At 53.8% G+C, this 662-nt stretch overlaps 1 protein-coding gene across 1 annotated transcript; it reads left to right on the forward strand.

Moving 5' to 3' along the window:
• The first annotated feature begins 281 nt into the window (after positions 1-281).
• Positions 282-662, forward strand: H4C6 (H4 clustered histone 6). The gene has a single exon (NM_001374417.1). The coding sequence runs from the start codon at positions 282-284 to the stop codon at positions 591-593; it is 312 nt and encodes a 103-aa protein (NP_001361346.1). The 3' UTR covers positions 594-662.

Below are 662 nucleotides of genomic sequence, written 5' to 3' on the forward strand. Positions count from 1 at the left end.
GCCCACAGGCACTGGACTAGAAGACACAGAAACCTACACTCAAGACCCAAACAAGGAAACAGGAAGGAGTCAAATCAACTTGCATTTCCCCTACTCTCACCGCCCCCTTTCCTTCCCAAGGCAATAGTGTAGGGGACGCCCAGGAAGTTACGGAAAAGGCGGAGACAGAGGTTTCGTTCCCGCCCCTCCGATTCAGTCTCCAAAAAGGTCCGCATAATTGATATATAAGGGGCTTCAGTGTGTAGCAAAGTTGCAGAGGTTAAGAGTTGTTGTCTTCGATCATGTCTGGTAGAGGCAAAGGTGGTAAAGGTTTAGGAAAGGGAGGCGCCAAGCGCCATCGCAAAGTGCTGCGTGACAACATACAGGGCATCACGAAGCCCGCCATCCGTCGCTTGGCCCGACGCGGCGGCGTGAAACGCATTTCGGGCCTCATTTATGAGGAGACCCGCGGTGTTCTTAAGGTGTTCCTGGAGAATGTGATACGGGACGCCGTAACCTACACGGAGCACGCCAAGCGTAAGACAGTCACTGCAATGGATGTTGTCTACGCGCTCAAGCGCCAGGGACGCACTCTGTACGGCTTTGGTGGCTGAGCCTCACCCCGGCTTTTTATTTAACAGCTCACCCACAAAAGGCCCTTTTCAGGGCCACCTCCTTCGTCA

The sequence above is a fragment of the Pan troglodytes genome, chromosome 5 (assembly GCF_028858775.2).
Source record: "Pan troglodytes isolate AG18354 chromosome 5, NHGRI_mPanTro3-v2.0_pri, whole genome shotgun sequence".
Taxonomy (NCBI): Eukaryota; Metazoa; Chordata; class Mammalia; order Primates; family Hominidae; genus Pan; species Pan troglodytes.

Excerpts from the sequence above, each read along its gene's own strand:
- H4C6 (NM_001374417.1), top strand. The coding sequence starts at position 282 with ATGTCTGGTAGAGGCAAAGGTGGTAAAGGTTTAGGAAAGGGAGGCGCC.